Source organism: Mus musculus, chromosome 18, assembly GCF_000001635.26.
Source record: "Mus musculus strain C57BL/6J chromosome 18, GRCm38.p6 C57BL/6J".
Taxonomy (NCBI): Eukaryota; Metazoa; Chordata; class Mammalia; order Rodentia; family Muridae; genus Mus; species Mus musculus.
The window spans coordinates 22,422,531-22,449,993 of NC_000084.6; the positions used below are offsets into that span (position 1 = coordinate 22,422,531).

At 40.0% G+C, this 27,463-nt stretch overlaps 1 protein-coding gene across 13 annotated transcripts in view; it reads left to right on the forward strand.

Moving 5' to 3' along the window:
* The window catches only part of Asxl3 (additional sex combs like 3, transcriptional regulator), a 186,151-nt gene that overhangs the window by 78,454 nt on the left and 80,234 nt on the right, over positions 1-27,463 (forward strand). For all 13 annotated transcript variants that reach the window (XM_006525739.3, XM_006525740.2, XM_030250369.1 and 10 more), the window contains one exon: positions 12,024-12,145. In XM_006525739.3, the coding sequence (XP_006525802.1) occupies positions 12,024-12,145 (122 nt within the window). The remainder of the gene's footprint in view (positions 1-12,023; positions 12,146-27,463) is intronic.

Here is a 27,463-nt window from a genome sequence, read left to right on the forward strand (position 1 = left end):
CTGTTTACTGTATTCTTTTCTGCATGTTCTGCACATGAAGAAAAGTGTTTAGTAAAAGCTGAATGACTGAACTAACAATTAATAAATAAACAGTAAGACCTTATAAGACCCAACTCACTTTTAGAGAACTACTGAGACCATGTGGGTGGCACAGTATTGTCTTCATTTCTCTGGTATCTTTTCATTGCAGTCTTTTTCAGCTGACATATCAGTGGCTTTTCTATAGGAACATGCTGGTAGTTGAGGGTATCAACTCTGGTTGTTTTGGGAAACTAATAGGAAGCGCTAGAAGAAAATGAATAGAAATGAAAATGGTTGAGGTCAGCACCCTTTCCTGTAGGAAGTGTTTGAAGTACAGATCTCTCAAATGGGCTGTTGCTTGTGGGGGGTGCTCTAGTGGGACATATGGCAGTGACAAAAATGAAAGGCCTGCATGACAATGGCTGAATACAATCCAGGAACCAGCATGCACTGTGGTTTGTACCCACACCACTCTGCCATTTTGTACAGCTTAATGACTTTAGGTTTGAATTTGAAATTTTGATTTTATTTTCTTATATAAATAAATAAATAAATAAACCCCTCTTAAAGTAAGGCACTGAGTAAGGATGGCACAGGGAAATTCATCTGTGCCTAGTGCCTGTCTGTGGAACTTCCAAGCCTTTTGCAGGGCACATTTTTTTTGAGTTTGCTTTCCTATATGTCTTAATTGACTTTAATATACATATTTTTTCCAAAGACTTGTTAGTTAAAATGTTTGATATATAAATTTCTATCATACAAAATACCTTTGTTTTTCTCTCCTTCAGTACTTGATAAGCACAGCAATTAAAAGCTAACTGTAAAAATAGATACCTTGAATGAATTTAATGAAAATCAAATTTAAAAACTCAATGTAGAGCCGGGTGTGGTGGCGCATGCCTTTAATCCCAGCACTGTGGAGGCAGAGGCAGGCAGATTTCTGAGTTCGAGGCCAGCCTGGTCTACAAAGTGAGTTCCAGGACTGCAAGGGCTATACAGAGAAACACTGTCTCAAAAAAAAAAAAAATTCCAATGTAATAAGCTTGTTTTTGCATGTAAATTAGCCCTGAGTTGCTGAGCTCAGTCAGGGCTGCTGTGGCAAGCATGAGAACACATCCCATCTCTGCAGGGACCAAGAACTGTGTCCACTGACTTCCAAGGATGTATGGTAGGAAGAAGCAAGGCTGCCTCAGAGGCAGTAAGGGAATTTATGGAGAACCTGTTGGAGTTTGATCTTCCAAGATAAGCTTACCTGACAGCATAATGAGGAAAACTCTTTGGGGAGGATGCAGTGAAAGCCAGAGCAGCAAGTGGTGGAAAAGTTGTGTTCTTGCCCTCTTGACTACATAGAGGTGTTGGGAGTTGTAGAAGCCAGTGAAATGTGAGACCAGAAATACATGCAAATTGAGTCTACTTTGTAATTCCTCCCTCATTTGTGTCTTGGGTTGAAGATCAAAGCTAGCTCTATGGGGCCTCTTGTTCTTCTGTCAGTGAGTTCACATGTGGATTAGAAGGGAATAGCCATGGTCCCATTCAACTGTAAAGGAGTGACATCAGTTCTTGCAATAGCATGTTCAAGGTCAGTGGAATGGAAAAGAGGCTAGAGGACAACTTGGAGACACCTAGAAAAAGAAGGAAATCCAGATTGTTGTCAGATTGTCACCTTGTCTCTGTCTGTTAAGAATACTTTATAGTTCCCTATAATATTTGCTCTCCGCACTTTTTAAGTAAGGAGTGGGAAGCTTGTGTGTGGAATGATGGTTGATGAGGAAGTTTAAGAGTAGATCTAAGTTAAACCACGTTTTCAATTTGCTTAATTTGGGGAGGCAAGCAACATGTAGCAAAATGTAACAAAATGTGGCAACATGTAGCAAAATATAGCAGCATGTAATGAAATGCAGCAAAATGCAGACACAGTAGTAGCTCTGCTCCTCGTTTTCAGTGTGCTCATCAATGTCATCTATGAGATTTGCCATGCAAAGATCTGCTCTTAATTCTACGACCATACTGATGTAGTTTTTTTTTTTTTTAAAAGAAAATTCCCTGCTTCCACTCTGTCTTAAATGCCAAGAAGGTATCAGGTTCTAAGCTGTGTGTCAAGGTTTAATATTTATTCGTTAAATCATCTGTCCCAGTTGTTTGATTTTCTACCTCCTGTTGTAATTCCACTTACGGGGAATTCCCTGTGATCTCTCCTCTAACATTAACTTACCCTCACTTTGCAGTTCACAAAACAAGCTTCACCTCCTAGATGAATATTTACACCTCCAATTATACATCACACCTACTCTTAGGACAGCTATAAAATCAGTGAAAAAGATGAAAGCCTCATGTTTTGTCAGAATATGAATCTGTACAATGGATGGGCATTTTCAATTCTATGACCCTCCTGTCATATATTTGGCAAAAGTATGAGTAAACTAATTGAGATGTTCACATAAACTTTGTGTTTATATTTATCCATACTTTAAAATAATATATGCTTACTATAAGCCACTGCTTAGATTCTATGGATGAATATGTCCATATCAAAGTCAAGATACATTCATTTATTTATTTTTTATTGGATATTTTCTTTATTTACATTTCAAATGATATTCTTTTTCCTGGTTTCCCCCTGGAAACTCCCTATCCCATCCCCACCCCTGCTTCTATAACCGTGTTCCCCTACCCACTCACCCACTCCCACCTCTTCACCCTGGCATTTCCCTACACTGGGGCATCGAGCCTTCACAGGACCAAGGGCCTCTCCTCCCATTGATGCCAAACAATATACTACATATGCGACAGGAGCCATGGTTCCCTCCCTGTGTACTTTTTGGTTGGTGATTTAGTCCCTGGGAGCTCTGGAGAGTTCAGCTCCTTCAGTTCTTTCTCTAACTCCTCAACTGGAGAACCTGCACTCAGTCCAGTGGTTGGCTATGAGCATCCGCCTCTGTATTTGTCAGGCTCTCGCAGAGCCTTTCAAGAGACAGGTAGCTATATCAGGCTCCTGTCAGCAAGCACTTCTTGGCAACCACAATAGTGTCTGGGTTTGGTGACTGTATGTGAGATGGGTCCCTAGGTATGGCAGTTTCTGGATGACCTTTCCTTCAGTCTCTGCTCCATATTTTGTTTCCCTATTTCCTCCTGTGAGTATTTGGTTCCCCCTTCTAAGAAGGACCTAAGCATCCACACTTTGGTCTTCCTTATTCTTGAGCTTTTAATTTTTATTTTTTTAGATTTTTTCTTCATTTACATTTCAAATGCTATCCTGAAAGTTCCCTAACCCTCCCCCAACCCTGCTCCCCAACCCACGCACTCCTGCTCCCTGTCCCTGGCATTCCCCTGAAATGGTGCATATAATCTTTACAAGATCAAGGTCCTCTCCTTCCATTGATGACCTACTAGGCCATCCTCTGCTAAATATGTAACTAGAGACACAAGTTCTGGGAGGTACTGGATAGTTCATATTGTTGTTCATTCTATAGGGTTGCAGACCCCTTTAGCTCCTTGGGTATTTTCTCTAACTCCTTCATTCGGGGCCTTGTGTTTGTTCCAATAGATGACTCTGAGCATCCACTTCTGAATTTGCCAGGCATAGGCATAGCCTCACAAGAGATAGCTATGTCAGGGTCCTATCAGCAAATTCTTGCTGGCATATGAAATAGTATCTGGGTTTGGTGGTTTGTATATGGGATAGATCCTTGGGTGGGGCAGTCTCTGGATGGTCCTTCCTTCCTTCCTTCCTTCCTTCCTTCCTTCCTTCCTTCCTTCCTTCCTTCTCAGCTCCCAACTTTGACTCTGTAACTCCTCCCATGGGTATTTTGTTCCCCATTCTAAGAAGGAGTGAAATATCCACACTTTGGTCTAACTTCTTCTTGAGTTTCATGTGTTTTGCAAGTTGTGTCTTGGGTATTCTAAGTTTCTGGGCTAATATCCGCTTATTAGTGAGTGCATATCATGAGTGTTTTTTTGTGATTGGGTTACCTCAATCAAGATAATATCCTCCAGATGCCTCCATTTGCTGAAGAATTTCATGAATTCATTGTTTTTAATTGCTGAGTTGTACTCCATTGTTAATGTACCACATTTTCTGTATCCATTCCTCTGTTGAGGGACATCTGGGTTCTTTCCAGCTTCTGGCTATTATAAATAAGGCTGCTAAGAACATAGTGAAGGATGTGTCCTTATTACAAGTTGGGACATCTTCTGGGTATATGCCCAGGAGATGAATTGCTGGATCTTCCGGTAGTACTATGTCCAATTTTCTGAGGAACCTCCAGAACGACTTCCAGAGTGGTTAAACAAGCTTGCAATCCCACCAACAATGGAGGAGTGTTCCTCTTTCTCCACATCCTCGCCAGCATCTGCTGTCACCTGAATTTTTTATCTTAGCCATTCTGACTGGTGTAAGGTGGAATCTCAGGGTTGTTTTGATTTGCATTTCCCTGATAATTAAGGATGTTGAACAGTTTTTTCAGGTGCTTCTTAGCTGTTCGGTATTCCTCAGTTGAGAATTCTTTCTTTAGCTCCATTTTTAATAGGGTTATTTGATTTTCTGGAGTCCATCTTTTGAGTTCTTTATATATATTGGATATCAGTCCTCTATCAGATTTAGGATTGGTAAAGATTCTTTCCCAATCTGTTGGTGGACTTTTTGTCTTATTGACAGTGTCTTTTGCCTTACAGAAGCTTTGCAATTTTATGCGGTCCCATTTGTAAATTCTCTATCTTATAGCACAAGCCATTGATGTTCAGTTCAGGAATTTTTTTCCCTGTGCCCATATCTTCAAAACATTTCCCCACTTTCTCCTCTATAAGTTTTAGTGTCTCTGGTTTTATATGGAGTTTCTTGATCCACTTAGACTTGATTTTTGTGCAAGGAAATAAGAATGGGCCAATTCACATTCTTCTACAGGATAACCGCCATTTGTGCAAGCACCATTTGTTGAAAATACTGTCTTTTTTCCACTGGATGCTTTTTGCTCCCTTGTCAAAGATCAAGTGACCATGGGTGTGTGGATTCATTTCTGGGTCTTCAGCTCTATTCCAGGGGTCTACCTTTCTGTTGCTGTACCAGTATCATGTAGTTTTCATCACAGTTCCTCTGTAGTACAGCTTGAGGTCAGGCATGGTGATTCCACCAGAGGTTCTTTTATCAGTGAGAATAGTTTTTCCTATCCTAGGTTTTTTGTTATTCCAGATGAATTTGCAAATTGCCCTTTCTATCTCAGTGAAGAATTGAGTTGGAACTTTGATGGTGATTGCATTGAATCTGTAGACTGCTTTCATCAAGATAGTCTTTTTTACTATATTTATCCTGCCAACCCATGAGCACGGGAAATCTTTCCATCCTTTTAGATCTTCTTTGATTTCTTTCTTCAAAGACTTGAAGTTCTTATCATACAGATCTTTCATTTCTTTAGGTAGAGTAACACCAAGATATTTAATGTTATTTGTAACTATTGTGAAGGGTGTTGTTTTCCTAAATTCTTTCTCAGCCTGTTTATCCTTTATATAGAGAAAGGCCACTGATTTGTTTGATATATTTTATATCCAGCTACTCCACTGATAAACCTGTTTATCAGGTTTAGAAATTCTCTGGTAGAATTTTTATGATCACTTATATATACTATCATATCATCTGCAAATAGTGATATTTTGACATTCCTTTCCAATTTGTATCCCTTTGACCTCCTTTTGTTGTCTATATGTTCTGGCTAGGACTTCAAGTATTATATTGAATAGGTAGGGAGAAAGTGGGCAGCCTTGTCTAGTCCCTGATATTAGTGGGATTGCTTCTAGCTTCTTTCCATTTAGTTTGATGTTGGCTACTAGTTTGCTGTATATTGCCTTTATTATGTTTTGGTATGGGCCTTGAATTCCTGATCTTTCCAATACTTTTATCATGAAGGGTGTTGGATTTTGTCAAATGCTTTCTTAGCATACAATGAGATGATCATGTGGTTTTTGTCTTTGAGTTTGTTTATATAGCCGATTACATTGATGGATTTCCATATATTAAACTATCCCTGCTTCCCTGGAATGAAGCCTACTTGATCATGATGGATGATCATTTTGATTTGTTCTTGGATTCAGTTTGCGCAAATTTTAATGAGAATTTTTGTATCGATATTCTTAAGGAAAATTGGTCTGAAGATCTGTTTCTTTGTTGGGTCTTTGTGTGGTTTAGGTATCAGAGTAATTGCAGCTTCCTAGAATGAATTGGGTAGAGTACCTTTTGTTTCTATTTTGTGGAATAGTTTGAGGAGAGTTGATATTAGGTCTTCTCTGAAGGTCTGATAGAACTCTGCACTAAACCCATCTGGTCCTGGGCCTTTCTTTGGTTGGGAGACTATTAATGATTGCTTCTATTTCTTTAGGGGATATGGGACTGTTTAGATCATTAACCTGATCCTAATTTAACTTTGGTACCTGGTATCTGTGTAGAAATTTGTCCATTTCATCCAGGTTTTCCAGTTTTGTTGAGTATAGGCTTTTGTACTAGGATCTGTTGATGTTTTGGATTTCCTCAGGCTCTGTTGTTATATCTCCCTTTCCATTTCTGATTTTGTTAATTAGGATACTGTCCCTGTACCCGCTAGTTAGTCTAACTAATGTTTTGTCTATCTTGTTGATTTTCTCAAAGAATCAGCTCCTGGTTGGGTTGATTCTTTGAATAGTTCTTTTTGTTTCCACTTGGTTGATTTCAGCCCCAATTTTGATTATTTCCTGTCATCTACTCCTCATGGGTGAATTTGCTTCCTTTTGTTCTAGAGCTTTTAGGTGTGCTGTCAAGCTGGTAGTGTATGCTCTCTCTAGTTTCTTTTTGGAGGCACTCACAGGTATGAGTTTTCCTCTCAGGACTGCTTTCATTGTGTCCCATAAGTTTGGGTATGTTGTGGCTTCATTTTCATTAAACTCTAAAAATTCCTTAATTTCTTTCTTGATTTCTTCCTTGACCAAGTTATCATTGATTAGAGTGTTGTTCAGCTTCCATGTGAATATTGGCTTTGTATTATTTATGTTGTTATTGAAAATCAGCCTTAGTCTGTGGTGATCTGATAGGATTCATGGGATAATTTCAATATTTTTGTATCTGATGAGTCCTGTTTTGTGACCAGTTATATGGTCAGTTTTGGAGAAGGTACCATGAGGTGCTGAGAAGAAGGTATATCCTTTTGTTTTAAGAAAAAAATATTATGGAGATATCTGTTAGATCCATTTGTTTCATAACTTCTGTTAGTTTCACTGTCTCTGTTTAGTTTCTGTTTCTAGGATCTCTCCATTGATGAGAGTGGGGTGTTGAAGTCTCCTACTATTATTGTGTGAGATTCAATGTGTGCTTTGAACTTTACTATAGTTTTCGTAATGAATGATGATTCCCTTACATTTGGAGCATAAATATTCAGAATTGAGAGTTCATCTTGGAAAATTTTACCTTTGATGTGTATGAAGTGCCCCTTCTTGTATTTTTTGATAACGTTGGGTTGGAAGTAGATTTTATTCAATATTACAATGACTACTCCAGCTTGATTCTTCTGACCATTTGCTTGGAAAATTGTTTTCCAGCCCTTTACTCTGAGGTAGTATCTGTCTTTTCCCCTTAGATGGGTTTCCTGTAAGCAGCAAAAAGTTGGGTCATGTTTATGCAGCCAGTTTGTTAGTCTATGTCTTTTTATTTGGGGATTGAGTCCATTTATATTAAGAAATATTAAGGAAAAATAATTGTTGCTTCCTGTTTATTATTGTTATTATTATTATTATTATTATATTTAGGATTCTGTTCTTGCAGCTATCTTCTTTTAGGTTTGTTAAAGGAGTACTGTCCTGTTTTTTCTAGGGAGTAATTTCCCTCCTTGTGTTGGTATTTTCCCTTTGTTATCCTTTGAAGGCCTGGATTCATGGAAAGATATTGTATGAATTTGGTTTTGTCATGGAATACTTTGGTTTCTCCATCTATGGTAAGTGAGAGTTTTGCTGGGTATAGTAGTCTGCGCTACTTATATGTTCATGGGCATCTCTTTCTTTAGGTTAGGGAAGTTTTGTTTTATAGAACAATCTTTTTGTTGAAGATATTTACTGGCCCTTTAATTTGAAAATCTTCGTTCTCATCTATACCTATTATCCTCTAGGTTTGGTCTTCTCATCGTGTCCTGGATTTCCTGGATGTTTTGGGTTAGGATCTTTTTGTATTTTGCATTTTCTTTGATTGTTGTGTCCATGTTCTCTATGGAATCTTCTGCACCTGAGATTCTCTCTTCCATCTCTTATGTTCTGTTGCTGATGCTCGCATCTATGATTCCCGGTTTCTTTCTTAGTGTTTCTCTCTCCAGAGTTGTCTCCCTTTGAGTTTTCTTCATTGTTTCTACTTCCATTTTTATATCTTGGATGGTTTTGTTCAATTACTTCCCTGTTTGGTTGTGTTTTCCTGTAATTGTTTAAGGGATTTTTGTGTTTCCTCTTTAAGGACTTCTACCTGTTTAGAAGTGTTTTCTTGTAATTCTTTAAGGACTTCTATGTGTTTAGCAGTGTTCTCCTGTGTCGTTAAGTGAGTTATTGATTCCTGTCTTAAAATCCTCTACCAGTGTCAGGAGATATGATTTTAAATCCAAATCTTGCTTTTGTGTTGTGTTAGGGTATCCAGGACTCGCTGTGTTGGGCGTACTGGGTTCTTATGATGCTGAGTGGTCTTGCTTTCTGTTAGTAAGATTCATATGTTTGCCTTTCGCCATCTGGTAATCTCTGGTGTTAAATATTCTAGCTGTCTCTGGCTGGAGCTTGTTCCTCCTGTGATTATGTTAGCCTCTGTCAGCACTCCTGGAAGTCCAACTCTCTCCTGAGTCCCAGTGGTCAGAGCACTCTCTGCAGGTAAGCTCTCCTCTTGAAGAGAAGGTGCACAGAAGTCTGGAGTTCTCATCTACTTCCTGAGTTCAGGGGTCAGAGACCTCCCTAGAGGCCAACTCTCCTCTGGTAGGGAAGGTGTCCAGGTGTCTGGGTCTCAGCTCTGCCTCCTGGCTGAGGATGAAAGCCTGAAGGGACCCTTTCCAAGAAGCTCTGTTGCTTCTGCTGCCCACATGCTCTCCTGTGTAGACTGGTCTCAGTGCTCCCAAGATCCTGGGTGTGCTAGGGCCTGCTGAGTTCGAACCCAAGATTACGAGGGGCAGGTTGATGTTGCTGCAAGCCTTTAATCCCAGCGTTTGGGAGGCAGATGCAGGCAGATTTCTGAGTTCCAGGACAGCCAGGGTTATACAGAGAAACTCTGTCCTGAAAAACCAACCAACCAAACAAACAAAAAAGGTGTGAGGGGCTGTCGCCGACCAGAATGAACCCCAGCCAGTGGTTGGGTGGATTTCCTTTGTCCCTGACCCTGCTGGCACATGACCCTCCAGGTTTTTTTGGACCAGATGTTGAGTACCACTCACCAGTGATCTCAAGATCCTGGGTATGCTAGAGTGCCTGCTGTGTGAAGAGCCCTCTGGGGACCTGGGACCCTCTGCTGAGTTCACGCCCAAGTGAAAGCAGAGTTTTAAAGAAAGACTTATTATTAAAAATGTTTCCTAAACAAATTGATAGTAAATTTGAATCTACATGTTAAGTGTGGAAAAGCAATTTTGTGTTTTCTGTGAGTTTCCCATGACCTGTGGACTGCTTTTGCTTTTCCAGATTAATCCAGGCAGTAAGTTTTTGGTTTCCTGAGTGGAGATGCTACCAAGAATGTAGAAGTCATAAAGCATATTTGCTAATGCCTACTTTACCTTTAGCTGGGCTTTTATTATGTCCATTGGCTCAGTTCTTCCAACTAGGATGATATATTCTGCCTGCCACCTTGTGTCACTTCTTTGGTTGGTCATACATTATAGAGACTTCAGAACATTAATAGTCTGTGTAATTAGAATACAAATTGATCTATGTTTGGAGTATGATCCAATGAGTATTTATTGGTAAAGCAGCTTTTGTGAAATTTTAGCAATCATACCAGGAAAGAAGCCTGGTGACCATCATCCTCAGGAAGAGTTACAAGGAGTCTCTGCTGGAAAATTTAGGCTGCCTTAATGAAAACTGTCACATCGTATCAGGTGGAAGAAAGCCATCTGACCTTTAATTCCAAGACTCTGTCCCTATATGTGCACCCAAATCTTTTTTTTAAGTGTTGTTATTATCTGTGTCTCTCTCTCTCTCTCTCTCTCTCTCTCTCTCTCTCTCTCTCTCTCTCTCTCTCTCTCTGTGTGTGTGTGTGTGTGTGTGTATTAACACACATGAACACTTGTCTGCAGAGATCAGAATAGGCCATCAAATCCAGATGCTGGAAACCAAACTTGGGTCCTTTACAGAACAAAAAGAACTCTTAAGCACTGAGTGATCTTTCCAAGAAGCACATGTCAAAATACATTTACTGTAGCCCTTCTATTGCTCTGTTACTGAATACCCTAATCCTTTAAGCTCTATGACCTTCCCACTTAGTACATCCAAACTCATATTGCTAAATGATACTTATTAAAATGTGGAAATTTCTGTATCAGATCTTCACTTTTGGGGCCAGTATTTTTCTGTGGAAGACAGTCAGTTACAGGACTGTGCTAGCCTGGGATCCCCAGTGTGAGGTCATTGTCTGTAACACTGTGTGACTTTCTTAGCCTTTCTGGGCTCTACTTTTCTTTCTTCCTTATACCAAGATAATGCTTTTCCCTCCTTACAATAATCAAACTGTTAGAGCTGAGATCCCATATGTAAAATTTCTAGAAAAATAATTAACAGTAATTAACATTTTTGCTAAATATGTTCATTTTGGCTTCCAAATTACTTTCTGTATTAAAACAAAACTTAACACTGATTTAAACAAAAATTTCCAATGAATTACATGTTCATTTGTAGGTGAAATGTGCTAAAGTCTTTCCAAAGCAAATATTATGTAAAGACTCTATCCATTTTGCAGTAACTATTTATTTCTTTTATTGGGGGTATGTTTTGGTTATTGATAACTGAACAGTCTCTATTCTGTAGTTTTCTTAAAAAGTCTGTTCAGAACCTCCACCCCCAAGTTGCCATCACTTGGAAAATAGTCTTGACTTATCTTGTACCCAGTGCCCTTAAAAAGCCTTGTTTTGAGCTTTGACAATATGTTCTCAAGTTATTTTCTTCCATGAAACTTCCTCTTGCCTCCTGCCTTTGACATATGCCTCCATTCTGTGACTTGTCTTGCTACTTTCTCCTCACTTTGCTTCTGCAAATCTCACTCCTTCCTCTAGTGTGAGGATAGCAGGGTCTTCTCTGTATCCCTGCCCAGAGCCTCCTAGCTGGGAGAGGGCTGAAGGAGGAACTCCCAAACACATGGGTCACAGAGCAGTGGACTCTGTGCTTCTGGATCACTCACTTCAGAAAGATATCAGTTCTCAGCAGCAGTGTTTGGAAATAAAACTTTCCATGTGCGACAAGCCAAAGGAAAGCACACATCTGACAAAGTGGACAGAACACATTGCTATCTGCAGAACAGATAAATTGTTTGACAAAACAGTTATCTTGAGTTGATAGCAAGAATCAGAGATCTTAGCCCATAGAAAGAGAAATTCATCCTGGGCCTCCATGAATTCTCTAGGGACCAGCTGTTGAGTCCAAGAGTCATTTTTAGTCTGTGGAACTGGGTTTGTTTAAGACAATGCCATTCACTAAGATTGTTCCAATTTAGGATCTGCATATGCAGATAGACATAGTGTTTATTGACCCCCGACTTGTATGGCACTTACATAGCTGTTTGTATGTGGTCCACTTGCCCTAGGGCACAGACCCAATTGTCAGTGGGAATGGAAGCTGGAATATATACAGCAGTCAAGTGGAACTGCGGCCACAGTTACTAAATGATCCCTTCTCTTGGAATCCAGATATGCTTCCGCACACTGTGCTATTTTGCTGTATTTTAAGTATCCATTTTCAACTGGAGAAAAGCTCCAAGTGAGTTAATTACAGTGGGTGTAAAAAAAGGAATTCAAATTAGTAATATCATTATCTCTCTCTGCTTCTAGTGTGTACGAAGCAGGTAACGGATGAAGTATCTTCCACTCGAGATTGCAGCCTTACGAACACGGCAGTGCAAAGCAAGCTGGTATCTTCCTTCCAGCAGCACACCAAAAAGGCCCTGAAGCAGGTAAGAGGCCTCCTTCTGCACTTACCCTTTCAGTTCTGCCTACAGAAGGTTAAGGGTTTGGTGGGAACCAAGTAAGGTAACTAGGAACCTAAACTCAGAAAATAACAGAGGTACTGTTTCTGTAATATTTGATAGAATAATTTTACTATATATTGAAATTAGGCAAGAATTAAACTGAGAACTCTGTTACAAAACAGAATAAGAAATGTGCTTAGACTCATGCAAGAACATGCATGTGTGTGTGTGTGTGTGTGTGTGTGTGTGTGTGTGTGTGCATGTGTTCTTTATAGTAAATCAAGTTAAGGTCATAATTGTGTTAAATAATTTGAACATTATATCTTGGTTTATGCTGTTTATGTTCATCCTGTTTGTCTGGGTCTTACCACAGTATCTATCAGTGGATATTGTTTGATGCTGAGTGGAATCTCCTTTTTATATCACAAAAGGTACCTGACCTTGGTAGCCTTGACCTATTCAGCCTTGTGTTTTGATGGTGGTGGAGGTAATGGTTTTAATATTGGGTTTGGGCACTGACACAGCCTGATTTAAATAATTGTCATTCTGACAATCTGGGCAAACCACTTTTGTCTCTGAATCTCTTAAATCTCATTGACGCTGGCTTAGTGAGAATACTTTTCAAGTAGGATTGACCTAGGGAATAGTCCAGGTAACCTATAGGAAGCTGTGATGGAGAATGGCTGCCTCACAATCCTCACTAAGTGAATGTGAGCTGCCTGCCATCACCACATCAGCAAGTGCTGGACTATGCAGAGAAGGAAAGGTACCACGGTTACATGGGGCTGTGAATCACAGTTATACTGTGTAAGCGACACCCTGCACTCCTGGATGATCCATCCATGGTCAGTGCATTCTTCTAGCAGTTACATCAAGTCAGGAACAAAGTTCCCCTTCCTGTATGTGTTTATAACTAAGAAAAGAGAAACCATCTTTGCCAACTCTCCCCAACATCCAACGTCCCCCTGGATGCTCTTGTGACTTCTTCCTCCCTTTCATCCTCTCTTCACCATGCTCACTCTGGTTGATTTGTTTTGTTTTGAGATAGAATCTCACAATTTACACTAGGCTAGCCTTCAACTGTCAGCAACCCTCCTCCTCCTGCTGGCTTAACATATGGGATCATCATAAGCACTCAAGCTCACCTGCACTCGGAGATTTCGCATGCTTCTACTCACCTTCTCTGTCTCAAACCAGGAAATACTCTACTTTTCTTTCTTCCTTATACCAAGACAATGCTTTTCCCTCCTTACAATAATCAAACTGTTACAGCTGAGAGAAGGAAGTTGAACATCTTAATATTGAGCTATGTTACTTATCTGTTCTGTATTAATTATTGAAGTTATGGTGCTTCCATCCATATTTAAGGTATTGACAGTACTTTTTCCTGTGTCGATTCAATCTCCTTTGGATACTTACCATTCATATCATGATTTTTGTAAAGCATTTGTAGATGCTGTAGAGCAAAATTGTGATCTGCATTGATATCCCTTTTTAATTTAGGAAATAAAAGATGGAGTGGGTAGGTAAGCCCAAGCAAATGCTCATTCAAGCAGCAAATAGGAAATAGAATGTAGGCAATAAAATACTAAACAGCACAGAACAAAGGGTACAAAATTAGACACTTGTAGCTGTGGCATTTAAGAAGCATAAATGGGATCATAAATGAAATGCATGCTTCCAAAGTGTGTGGTCTGCAGGATGTGCAAACTGTGAGTCCTGCTGTGCATGAATGGGAAGAGACTGATGCTGATGGCTCTGATGCTTAGTGACATTTTTTCTCACTTTCTTTAGACCTTTGAACCCTATACAATTATTAATGCTATACAAACTTGACTCAGCAGGGAGTTTCTGGTCACCTTTCTTTCTCTTCCTTTCTTTCTTTCTTTCTTTCTTTCTTTCTTTCTTTCTTTCTTTCTTTCCTTCCTTCCCTCCCTCCCTCCCTCCTTTCTTTCCCTCCTCCTTTATTTCCTTTTCTTCTTTCCTTTCTCTTCTTCTTTCCTTTCCTTTCCTTTCCTTTCCTTTCCTTTTCTTTTCTTTTCTTTTCTTTTCCTTTTTCTTTCTGTTTTTGTACTGGATCATACGTCTATGAGAAACATAACTTCATTGCTTGTAGTTTAAAGCTTGTTTATAGAAGTGTGTCATGTGAGGTTCTCAATTAAGAGAGAGAGTTGTTTATTCCTTTCTTTTAACTTCTGTCTTGTAACCAAGTAGCAAACTAGTAACCAAGTAGATGCAACTCAATAGAGATCAGATATGCTAATGTTCCTTTAATAACTAATTCATATTGTATATAATATTCAGGAGAAAGGCACCCTCTACAGAATTTTACCTGGATCCCTGGTAATTGATTGCTGGATGCATTAAGATAGCATTTAGAAACTTGCCTGAACAAAAGGCATTTATGTTATAGCTCTAGCAATGTGCACCTTCACTTTTTTTTGCACATTGATGAGTATGATTAGATATAACTTTTATCAATGATTACCATGCATGCATGTACATATATGCCTATACATGATTTCATATGTGTGAATATATGTTCCTTGTGTTTGTATATACACATAAATCATAATCATAGCACCTAAGTCAGCTAAATCACTTTAATGATGGTTGCATAAGCTAATGTTTACATTATGACTTATCCTTTGAACTATGAAAACACTCAACGCCCATTTTTGTTTTTCTTTATTGCTGCTGTTTGTGAAAGGGTCTCATACAGGCCAAGCTGAGTTTGAGCTTAGTTTGAAGCTAAGGATGACCTTGAACGCCTCATTCTCCTGCTTCTGTGTCTCACATGTGTCACCATCCCCAGCTATATTGCCTGCTTTTCAAGTAAACCAAGACATAAATAATCAGCATAACTTATACAAGACCATCAAGCCAATGACTCTCAGAGATGACATTTGAATCTAAAATTGCAGTTTTAGATTCTATCTTCATCATTAATACCTCCTTTTAGCATGGAGTATATCATGCTGCTTTGAAACTGTGGAACAATTTAAAAACAATTTTATTGGTTATTTTATTTTTTTACATTTCAAATGTTATACCCATTCCCAGTTTCCCCTCCCAAAACCCCCTAGCCCACCCCCTTCTCCAAGCTTCTATGAGGGTCCTCCCCTACCCGCCCATCCACTCCCACCTCACCACCCTAGCATTCCCCTATCCTCTGGCATCAAACCTTCATAGGACCAAGGGCCTCCCCTGCGATTGATGCCAGATAAGGCCATCCTCTGCTACATATGCAGCTGGAGCCATGGATCCTTCCATATGTATTCTTTGGTTGGTTGTTCAGTCCCTGGGAGCTTTGGGGGGGGGGGGTCTGGTTGGTTGATATTGTTGCTCTTCCTGTGGAGTTGCAAACTCCTTCAGCTCCTTCAGTCCTTCCCCTTACTCCTCCATTGGGGTCTCCATGCTCAGTCGATGTTTGGCTGCAAGCATCTACATCTTTATCGGTAAGAATGTTAGCAAGCACTTCTTAGCATCTGCAATAGTGACTAGTTTTGGTGGCTGCATATGGGATGAATCCCCATGTGGGGCAGTCTCTGAGTGGCCTGCCCTTCAGTCTCTGCTCTATTCTTTGTCCCTGTATTTCTTTTAGACAGAAGCTATTCTGGGTTAAAATTTTGAGAATGGTAGGTGGCTCCATCCCTCAACTGGGGGCTGTGCCTTACCTCTGAATATGTTCTCTACAGGTTCTCTCTTCCATTATTGGGTATTTCAGCTAATGTCATCCCTGTTAGGTCCTGGGAGCATCTTGCTTTCCTGGCATCTGGGACTTTCTGTTGGATACCCCCAGTTCCCCATCCCCCATTGCTACACACCTCTGATCAATTTCCTGACCCTCTGTACACTTCCCCCATCTCCTCCCACATCTGATCCTGCCCCCATTTATTGCTCTCCCCTTCCTCTCTTCCTCCCAAGTACATCCCACCCTCTACCTCCCATGATTATTTTGTTCCCCCTTCTAACTAGGACTGAAGCATCCACACTTTTTTTTTGGTCTTCCTTCTTCTTAAGCTTCATTGGTCTGTAATTTGAGTCATGGGCATTCTGAGCTTTTTTCCTAATATCCACTTATCAGTGAGTACCTATCATGTGTGTTCTTTTGTCCCTGTGTTACCTCACTCAGGATGATATTTTCTAGTTTCATCCATTTGCCTGTGAATTTATGAAGGCATGAAAATTTACAGACTTGAGCCTTCTATTACATCAGGAAGGCAACAACGTATGCTCCCTAGGATACCATTCCCAAAACAGATTGCTTTTGTTACCTGCTTGTATCGGTGGCTCATGTTCAGTTGCATTCACCACTACAAACTTATTACAACTACATTCTCATCCTTGCCCTCTATGGTAAAGCATCTCTGAAACTGCAGTTAGTTTTCCCAGCTTTATGAGAAACCCAGATGCCAGGGGACTTTCTCCATCTTCACACATATGTACTAAAAACAGTCCGAATCCTCAGAGGACCCGGGATTTATTATGTCATTTGCATTATGGTTTAGGTCTTCCTTATAGGCTTTTCAAGAGGATAATGGGATGAAATGCCCTAAAATAGAGTCTGTTCTACCATGATTTGGGAGAGACGATTACCTTATCTCCATGAATATCTATCCACTTCATAAATATTCATGTAAACTTAAAACAATCCCATAGACGGGGTCTGCCTGGCCTGAGAGGTTTGTGGCACAGGCGCCGGCGGGAGCCTTCTTGGCTCCGGGACTCCGCGGAGGGCAGGCTGCACGGGTGACCGTGTGGAATACAGAGTGCCAGCTGTTTCTGGGACGGGCGAGAGAGTCGCAGAGCTTCTGGGCGGCGCCATCTTCAGCTCCAGACAGCCGGCCACCTTCCTGGTGAGAGCACGGGGGTCTGCCTGGCCTGAGAGGTTTGTGGCACAGGCGCCGGCGGGAGCCTTCTTGGCTCCGGGACTCCGCGGAGGGCAGGCTGCACGGGTGACCGTGTGGAATACAGAGTGCCAGCCGTTTCTGGGACGGGCGAGAGAGTCGCAGAGATTCTGGGGCGGCACCATCCTCAGCTCCAGACAACCAGCCACCTTCCCGGCAAGAGCCACAGAGCTTCTGAGGCTGCGACATCTTCGACTCCAGACAACTGGCCACCTTCCTGGCCAAAGCAACACAGCTTCTGGGAAAGATTCTGTTTTGGGCCTTCACCTTCAGCCAGGAGGAGGTCCAAACACCAGATAACTGTACACCTTCCCTGAGAGAGGAGAGCTTGCCTACAGAGACTGCTCTGACCACTGAAACTCAGAGAAGAGAGCTTGTCTCCCACGCCTGCTGATAGAGGGTAACAAAATCAACAGAGGAACAATCTTTTAACAAAGACAACTATAACAACTAACTCCAGAGATTGCCAGATGGCGAAAGGTAAACGTAAGAATCCTACTAACAGAAGCCAGGACCACTCACCATCATCAGAACCCAGAACGCCCACGTCGCCCAATCCAGGACACCCTAACACACCTGAAAAGGTAGACCTGGATTTAAAAGCATATTTCATGATGATGGTAGAGGACATAAAGAAGGAATTCAACAACTCACTTAAAGAAATACAGGAGAACACTGCTAAAGAGTTACAAGTCCTTAAAGAAAAACAGGAAAACACTGCTAAAGAGTTACAAGTCCTTAAAGAAAAACAGGAAAACACAACCAAACAGGTAGAAGTCCTTATAGAAAAACAGGAAAACACATCCAAACAGGTGATGGAAATGAACAAAACCATACTAGACCTAAAAAGGGAAGTAGACACAATAAAGAAAATCCAAAGTGAGGCGACGCTGGAGATAGAAACCCTAGGAAAGAAATCTGGAACCATAGATGCCAGCATCAGCAACAGAATACAAGAGATGGAAGAGAGAATCTCAGGTGCAGAAGACTCCATAGAGAACATCGGCACAACAATCAAAGAAAATGGAAAATGCAAAAAGATCCTAACTCAAAACATCCAGGAAATCCAGGACACAATGAGAAGACCAAACCTACGGATAATAGGAGTGGATGAGAATGAAGATTTTCAACTCAAAGGACCAGCAAACATCTTCAACAAAATTATTGAAGAAAACTTCCCAAATCTAAAGAAAGAGATGCCCATGAACATACAAGAAGCCTACAGAACTCCAAATAGACTGGACCAGAAAAGAAATTCCTCCCGACACATAATAATCAGAACACCAAATGCACTAAATAAAGATAGAATACTAAAAGCAGTAAGGGAAAAAGGTCAAGTAACATATAAAGGCAAGCCTATCAGAATTACACCAGATTTTTCACCAGAGACTATGAAAGCCAGAAGAGCCTGGTCAGATGTTATACAGACACTAAGAGAACATAAATGCCAGCCCAGGCTACTATACCCAGCCAAACTCTCAATTACCATAGATGGAGAAACCAAAGTATTCCACGACAAAACTAAATTCACCCATTATCTCTCCACGAATCCAGCCCTTCAAAGGATAATAACAGAAAAAAAACAATACAAGGACGGGAACCACGCCCTAGAAAAAACAAGAAGATAATCCATCAACAAACCTAAAAGAAGACAACCACAAGAACAGAATGCCAACTTTAACAACAAAAATAACAGGAAGCAACAATTACCTTTCCTTAATATCTCTTAATATCAATGGACTCAATTCCCCAATAAAAAGACATAGACTAACAGACTGGCTACACAAACAGGACCCAACATTCTGCTGCTTACAGGAAACCCATCTCAGGGAAAAAGACAGACACTACCTCAGAGTGAAAGGCTGGAAAACAATTTTCCAAGCAAATGGTCTGAAGAAACAGGCTGGAGTAGCCATTCTAATATCGGATAAAATCGACTTCCAACCCAAAGTTATCAAAAAAGACAAGGAGGGACACTTCATACTCATCAAAGGTAAAATCCTCCAAGAGGAACTCTCAATTCTGAATATCTACGCTCCAAATGCAAGGGCAGCCACATTCATTAAAGACACTTTAGTAAAGCTCAAAGCACACATTGCACCTCACACAATAATAGTGGGAGACCTCAACACACCACTTTCATCAATGGACAGATCGTGGAAACAGAAACTAAACAGGGACACAGTGAAACTAACAGAAGTTATGAAACAAATGGACCTGACAGATATCTACAGAATATTTAATCCTAAAACAAAAGGATATACCTTCTTCTCAGCACCTCACGGGACCTGCTCCAAAATTGACCATATAATTGGTCACAAAATAAGCCTCAACAGATACAAAAATATTGAAATTGTCCCATGTATCCTATCAGACCACCATGGCCTAAGACTGATCTTCAATAACAACATTAAGAATGGAAAGCCAACATTCACGTGGAAACTGAACAACACTCTTCTCAATGATACCTTGGTCAAGGAAGGAATAAAGAAAGAAATTAAAGACTTTTTAGAGTTTAATGAAAATGAAGCCACAACGTACCCAAACCTTTGGGACACAATGAAAGCATTTCTAAGAGGGAAACTCATAGCTCTGAGTACCTCCAAGAAGAAACGGGAGAGAGCACATACTAGCAGCTTGACAACACATCTAAAAGCTCTAGAAAAAAAGGAAGCAAATTCACCCAAGAGGAGTAGACGGCAGGAAATAATCAAACTCAGGGGTGAAATTAACCAAGTGGAAACAAGAAGAACTATTCAAAGAATTAACCAAACGAGGAGTTGGTTCTTTGAGAAAATCAACAAGATAGATAAACCCTTAGCTAGACTCACTAGAGGGCAAAGGGACAAAATCCTAATCAACAAAATCAGAAATGAAAAGGGAGACATAACAACAGATCCTGAAGAAATCCAAAACACCATCAGATCCTTCTACAAAAGCTTATACTCAACAAAACTGGAAAACCTGGATGAAATGGACAAATTTCTGGACAGATACCAGGTACCAAAGTTGAATCAGGATCAAGTTGACCTTCTAAACAGTCCCATATCCCCTAAAGAAATAGAAGCAGTTATTAATAGTCTCCCAACCAAAAAAAGCCCAGGACCAGATGGGTTTAGTGCAGAGTTCTATCAGACCTTCAAAGAAGATCTAATTCCAGTTCTGCACAAACTATTTCACAAGATAGAAGTAGAAGGTACTCTACCCAACTCATTTTATGAAGCCACTATTACTCTGATACCTAAACCACAGAAAGATCCAACAAAGATAGAGAACTTCAGACCAATTTCTCTTATGAATATCGATGCAAAAATCCTTAATAAAATTCTCGCTAACCGAATCCAAGAACACATTAAAGAAATCATCCATCCTGACCAAGTAGGTTTTATTCCAGGGATGCAGGGATGGTTTAATATACGAAAATCCATCAATGTAATCCATTATATAAACAAACTCAAAGACAAAAACCACATGATCATCTCGTTAGATGCAGAAAAAGCATTTGACAAGATCCAACACCCATTCATGATAAAAGTTTTGGAAAGATCAGGAATTCAAGGCCCATACCTAAACATAATAAAAGCAATCTACAGCAAACCAGTAGCCAACATCAAAGTAAATGGAGAGAAGCTGGAAGCAATCCCACTAAAATCAGGGACTAGACAAGGCTGCCCACTTTCTCCCTACCTTTTCAACATAGTACTTGAAGTATTAGCCAGAGCAATTCGACAACAAAAGGAGATCAAGGGGATACAAATTGGAAAAGAGGAAGTCAAAATATCACTTTTTGCAGATGATATGATAGTATATATAAGTGACCCTAAAAATTCCACCAGAGAACTCCTAAACCTGATAAACAGCTTTGGTGAAGTAGCTGGATATAAAATTAACTCAAACAAGTCAATGGCCTTTCTCTACACAAAGAATAAACAGGCTGAGAAAGAAATTAGGGAAACAACACCCTTCTCAATAGTCACAAATAATATAAAATATCTCGGCGTGACTCTAACTAAGGAAGTAAAAGATCTGTATGATAAAAACTTCAAGTCTCTGAAGAAAGAAATTAAAGAAGATCTCAGAAGATGGAAAGATCTCCCATGCTCATGGATTGGCAGGATCAACATTGTAAAAATGGCTATCTTGCCAAAAGCAATCTACAGATTCAATGCAACCCCCATCAAAATTCCAACTCAATTCTTCAACGAATTAGAAGGAGCAATTTGCAAATTCATCTGGAATAACAAAAAACCTAGGATAGCAAAAACTCTTCTCAAGGATAAAAGAACCTCTGGTGGAATCACCATGCCTGACCTAAAGCTTTACTACAGGGCAATTGTGATAAAAACTGCATGGTACTGGTATAGAGACAGACAAGTAGACCAATGGAATAGAATTGAAGACCCAGAAATGAACCCACACACCTATGGTCACTTGATCTTCGACAAGGGAGCTAAAACCATCCAGTGGAAGAAAGACAGCATTTTCAACAATTGGTGCTGGCACAACTGGTTGTTATCATGTAGAAGAATGCGAATCGATCCATACTTATCTCCTTGTACTAAGGTCAAATCTAAGTGGATCAAGGAACTTCACATAAAACCAGAGACACTGAAACTTATAGAGGAGAAAGTGGGGAAAAGCCTTGAAGATATGGGTACAGGGGAAAGATTCCTGAACAGAACAGCAATGGCTTGCTCTGTAAGATCGAGAATTGACAAATGGGACCTAATGAAACTCCAAAGTTTCTGCAAGGCAAAAGACACCGTCAATAGGACAAAAAGACCACCAACAGATTGGGAAAGGATCTTTACCTATCCTAAATCAGATAGGGGACTAATATCCAACATATATAAAGAACTCAAGAAGGTGGACTTCAGAAAATCAAATCACCCCATTAAAAAATGGGGCTCAGAACTGAACAAAGAATTCTCACCTGAGGAATACCGAATGGCAGAGAAGCACCTGAAAAAATGCTCAACATCCTTAATCATCAGGGAAATGCAAATCAAAACAACCCTGAGATTCCACCTCACACCAGTCAGAATGGCTAAGATCAAAAATTCAGGTGACAGCAGATGCTGGCGTGGATGTGGAGAAAGAGGAACACTCCTCCATTGTTGGTGGGATTGCAGGCTTGTACAACCACTCTGGAGATCAGTCTGGCGGTTCCTCAGAAAACTGGATATAGTACTACCGGAGGATCCAGCAATACCTCTCCTGGGCATATATCCAGAAGATGCCCCAACTGGTAAGAAGGACACATGCTCCACTATGTTCATAGCAGCCTTATTTATAATAGCCAGAAGCTGGAAGGAACCCAGATGCCCCTCAACAGAGGAATGGATACAGAAGATGTGGTACATCTACACAATGGAGTACTACTCAGCTATTAAAAAGAATGAATTTATGAAATTCCTGGCCAAATGGATGGACCTGGAGGGCATCATCCTGAGTGAGGTAACACATTCACAAAGGAACTCACACAATATGTACTCACTGATAAGTGGATATTAGCCCAAAACCTAAGATACCCAAGATATAAGATACAATTTCCTAAACACATGAAACTCAAGAAAAATGAAGACTGAAGTGTGAACACTATGCCCCTCCTTAGAAGTGGGAGCAAAACACCCTTGGAAGGAGTTACAGAGACAAAGTTTGGAGTTGAGATAAAAGGATGGACCATGTAGACACTACCATATCCGGGGATCCATCCCATAATCAGCTTCCAAATGCTGACACCATTGCATACACTAGCAAGATTATGCTGAAAGGACCCTGATATAGCTGTCTCTTGTCAGAGTATGCCTGGGCCTAGCAAACATAGAAGTGGATGCTCACAGTCGGCTATTGGATGGATCACATGGCCCCCAATGAAGGAGCTAGAGAAAGTACCAAAGAAGCTAAAGGGATCTGCAACCCTATAGGTGGAACAACATTATGAACTAACCAGTACCCCGGAGCTCTTGACTCTAGCTGCATATGCATCAAAAGATGGCCTAGTCGGCCATCACTGGAAAGAGAGGCCCATTGGACACGCAAACTTTATATGCCCCAGTACAGGGGAACGCCAGGGCCATAAAAGGGGAGTGGGTGGGTAGGGGAGAAGGGGTGGGTGGCTATGGGGGACTTTTGGTATAGCATTGCAAATGTAAATGAGCGAAATACCTAATAAAAAATGGAAAAAAAAAAAAAAAAAAAAAAAAAAAAAAAAAAAAAATGGAACCTCATAAAATTGCAAAGCTTCTGTAAGGCAAAGGACACTGTCAATAGGAGAAAAGTGCAAATGACAGATTGGGAAAAAATATCTTTATTTATCCTATATCCGATAGAGGGCTAGTATCCAATATGTACAAAGAACTCAAGAAGTTGGACTCCAGAGAATCAAATAACCCTATTTTAAAAGGGGATACAGAGCTAAACAAAGAATTCTCAACTGAGGAATATCGGATGGCTGAGAAACATCTAAAGAAATGTCGTTAATCACCAGGGAAATGAAAGTCAAAACAACCCTGAGATTCTACCTCACACAAGTCAGAATGGCTAAGGTCAAAACCTCTGGTGACAGCAGATTCTGTCAAGGATGTGGAGAAAGAGGACATGTCACTCCTAGGCCTATATAAGCAGTGCCAGTTCTGGGGCTCAGGATCTTTCGCCTACGCAGTCCATGCTCTCCCAATAAAGTGTTGCAAAAGGAAAAAAAAAAAAAAAAAAAAAAAAAAAAAAAAAAAAAAAAAAAAAAAAAAAAAAAACAATCCCATAACACTATCCAATGTGCTGCTAGTGCCTCCTTGGGTCAGCATGTTCCAATAGCTCTCTGGGTATATGAATACACTTTTAATTTGCTTTGTTCAATAAACTTCTTCTGAGAGAGAGAGAGAGAGAGAGAGAGTTCTGATTCAATATAGCTATGATAGAAAGAAGCAGGTAAAAACAAATTCCTAAGAACACAGACACCTTTGCATCACAAATATATAAAAACAATAATTAAAACAAAGCTCTCATGAACACAGTCAGATATAACATCCCAGGTCTAAGCTTAGACTCTTTGGTACAGGATAGTACTATAGCAAGCATACTTTCTGACCTAAAAACTGCTGATCACAACTGTAAGCTAACTATATAGAAGCTGCATTGCCATGGCGATTGGGTAGAACCTTTTCATTTTTCCAAGATATCTGAATTCTTTTTATCTTTACGTCATCACAGGATTAGTTAATGAGATGGACATAATTTTATGGATAGAATTTTATGTCCTTGAAATTTCATTGTTGTTCTGCATAAGCATTCTAAGAATTGTCTAGTGATTCTTACCTTGTGGTATAGTTGGTAAGATCCTAAGACCATGTGGAATGATTATATTTTTGAACTTTTGAAGAAGCTAAGCAAGGATATATTTTGGAATCTTAACCCGCAGAAGAAAGTGTTAGGCAAAAGAAGGGTGTGTTTTGTTCTTGAAGTGGTGTGGTGCTGACCATAGCTGCATGATGCTTCTGTTGCTTTGACTTCTCTCAGTCTCCTTAGCATGGTTGTAGATCCTTCACCCTTGGGCCATAGCAGAACAGACGCAGTCTTGATACTTTCCTGTGTTGTGGTGGTGTGTTGTGGTGGTGTGTTGTGGTGGTGTGTTGTGGTGGTGTGTTGTGGTGGTGGTAGTAGTTTCCTATCACAGACTTTGACATTTAGTGTACCAGTCACAGTGCTTGCTGTTGGTCCCTGATGCAGAAAGCTGTCCCCCATGTGTGCTTACATTTCTAGTTATTTTAATGTTAGCATTCATTGTCTGTGATATTTTCATATTTTCAATAAAGGGCTTACCGTGTTCTGAACATTCTTAAGTTACATTGTTGCTGTTGTTTCTCAATTAAAATACAGTGAACATTTATTGTTTAATGTGCCAAGTCAACACAAAAGCTCCTGGTTTTCAGCTTCATTTCATTTACTCCCATTAGAGTAGAGAGGAGGAGGATCCCTCCCCACTTTTAGAGAGAGAATTGTCTGGAAAGCTTTCTATCTAAACTGAAATATTTATGCATAAGTTTTTCCCTTTATTTTTAATAAGAAAACATCACAGTATTTCTCTGTAGAGAAAGCATGTTCAGTCAGCAATTTCCATTCCCTTTCATAGAAAGACACAGCTATCTTAAAACTAGTATGACATTATTTTTACTTTGTACAGAGACATTTATATTTAATTTTGTATTAATGTATATTAATATTGTGCCTACATGTATGTATGTGCACCAGTTGTATGTCTCGTGCCCCTGGATCCCCATATCAGAGTTACAAATGTTTATGTGCCACCATGTAGATCCTGGCAATTGAACCAGCACCTCTGGAAAATGTAGCAAATGGTCTTAACCATTGCTGCATCTCTCCAGCCTGGATGTCACATCTTGATCCAAAAGCATGAAGCAAAGAGAGTAACTAGACACATTACAAGGTGTCTAGTGATACACTTCCTCCAGCAAGGCTGCAGCACCCAAGGCTCCCCAAACAGTGCCACCAGATGTTGGCCAAGTGTTCAAATGCCCAAGAATAAAATCAGTTCTCATTCAAGCCACTGCACCTCCTATCATTGACATTGTAAACCAGATGTAGAACTTTGTACATAGCACCAGCTAGAAGGCACATTTAGTGTTAGGCTGTTCTTGACTTGCCATCTCCTTATTTGTTGAGGTTCTAGCTTTGCTTCCTTCTGGATTTAAAAATGAGAGGATGTAGAGTTGTTCAATAAAATAATCTGCTTGCATTTCAGAGTAGCATCTAGCCTGACAATAAGAGGTACATCATTGGTATTATACTCCTAAAATGGATGTAGACTAAAATTGTAAGAACAAGAAGCAAACACTGAGGTCTGAATCTTGGTATAGATGAATAATTAGGGCCACCCCTGAGCTAATGGAGAACAAAACAATGTCCCCAAGATGTCACAATGGAAAAGCATTTTCCATCATTTAGAGAAAATATATATATATATATATATATATATATATATATATATATATATATATATGCGTGCATACACACACACACACACACACACATACTCATAGGCACCAAAACCAGTTTCCTGATCCCTTTCCCATGATCAATCACATAGATGTATTTTTCAAGTTAAGGGAGATTCATAATTCAATAAATTAAATGAAAAAATAAATTCTATTATATCTTTATGCTACATCTTTTTTTATTTTTCCTTTTTTTCCCCCCCAAAACTCCAAGAAGCTCGCACTTTGAGCAAAAACTCCTGATTTGAACAAGAACCACCAAGACCTCCGAGGACTGAGTGATCCAGATGAGTTTATGGAGACTCTTAATGCATATCACATGCTGCTGACCTCATAGCCTCAACTTGGATGGAGTCTGTTCCTTTTTTAACACACTATTTAAAACACAAAAGCAAGACCTAAAAATTAATTTGAGTCATACGTTGTTAACAGGAGGATTACAAGTCTGAGATCAACCTGGGAAATGTAGTCACACCTTGTATCAAAATATAATCTACAAAGGGGTGGAATGTGGCACAGTATTAATTTGTATAGACTGTGTAGAGGGCCCTGGGTTTAATCCCAAGCACTTAAAGAGATAAGCAAACAAGAAATATATTTGCTGATCCAGCTTTGGGCCCTTCAGTGGAGTATGCTGGTACTTATTCACTTCAGTCTCTTCCTCTCTTCTTGTCTTGCATTTCTATATCACCAATGTTCTTCAGAGAACTGGGAAGAGTTGACACACAGCCAGTTTGAGTATCTGACTCTCACATAACTATAGATACTTACATACTGACTCTTTACCAAAAGTCAATCTGTGTTTCCCTGAAGGATATAAATTGTGCCACCAGAGGCCCAAGTGCCGAGTAGATATGAGGCATGTCCAAGTACCCTTACAGACATTTGAAATATCTAATGATTCACGATGGAAGCAAATTGTTTGATCTTCTTCTGTTCATATGTTGTATTCTGGGTAGAAGGTACCCAGTGTCCACCACCAAATATACTCTTGCTCCTGGAGAGTAAGTTGGATTTTTCAGGACAGCCACTGATGGGGTCTAAAGAGATGTGTTGTATTTTGTGACATCAGCTCTCCAGTTTATAATCTGATGCTAAAGGAAACATGTGATCTCCTCTTTGTTGTCTGCCCATCCTACTGTTGCTTGGAAGTAAATACAATTGTGTGTGTGTGTGTGTGTGTGTGTGTGTGTGTGTGTGTGTGTGTGTGTGTGTTATACAGGGCATGTGCCTGTGTGCATGCATATGAAGGCCAAGGGAAAATGGTTCCCCTGGTGTTCTCAGCTTTCATCCTTTACAATACGTCTCTACCATACAACACTGGGTTATTGGCATGTGTGTGGCCATGTCTGGCTTTTCACTGGTGTTAAGGATTCAAAGTC